The 616-nt window shown below is 60.6% G+C and overlaps 1 protein-coding gene across 1 annotated transcript in view; it reads right to left on the bottom strand.

The window, feature by feature from the left end:
* LOC104989510 (protein-arginine deiminase type-2-like) overlaps positions 1-598 on the bottom strand; it is a gene marked incomplete at both ends in the record, with an annotated part of 14,400 nt that extends 13,802 nt beyond the window's left edge. The window contains one exon of the mRNA XM_010841199.1: positions 469-598. Coding sequence (XP_010839501.1) covers positions 469-598 — 130 coding nt within the window. The remainder of the gene's footprint in view (positions 1-468) is intronic.
* Between the last annotated feature and the right edge of the window lie 18 nt (positions 599-616).

Below are 616 nucleotides of genomic sequence, written 5' to 3'. Positions count from 1 at the left end.
CCGGGATCGATCCCTGGTCAGGGAACCAGAGGCCACGTGAGCCCACATGAGCCCACGTGCCATAACTAACCATCCCCTATGCTGCAATGAAGACCCGGCATGCCAAAAAAAAAAAGTCCGGGCAGTTCTTCATTTTCAGAAAGTCCGAGAGGAGAAACACCGGCCGGTGAGAGGGTGGGTCCCTGCCTCAGGCGTCATGAAGGCGACAGGAGTCTGGGGAGGATGACTCACAAAGCCCGTGACTGTCACCGTTGACTCCTTGAGGGCGGAGAGGCCACGCCCTTGGGGCCCTGACTTCACAGGGCCGAGGTGGCCCTGGATGATGGCTGGTCCATTACCAAGAGGCCAGTCCTAGACCTCTCCAGCCACCTGCCCCTGTGATGACTAAGGGGGCCCTGGGGAGCCTTAGAGGGTGAAGCACGCTCCCCGAGGGCAGAAGCCACTGGAGGGTGGGCAGGGGATACTCACTCTCCACGCAGAACACGCCCACTTTGTCCGAGTCCGACATGGAGATGTAGAGGACGATCTCGTAGCCGGCAGGGAGGTGCTCAGGGCCTTTGGTCCGCAGGATCATCTGGGACATGTCCTTCAGGTCTGCGGGCAGAGGCAAGAGGAG

The sequence above is a fragment of the Bison bison genome, unplaced genomic scaffold (assembly GCF_000754665.1).
Source record: "Bison bison bison isolate TAMUID 2011002044 unplaced genomic scaffold, Bison_UMD1.0 scf7180017846964, whole genome shotgun sequence".
In the NCBI taxonomy this organism is placed as follows: Eukaryota; Metazoa; Chordata; class Mammalia; order Artiodactyla; family Bovidae; genus Bison; species Bison bison.
This window is presented reverse-complemented; position numbering and strand designations above follow the sequence as displayed.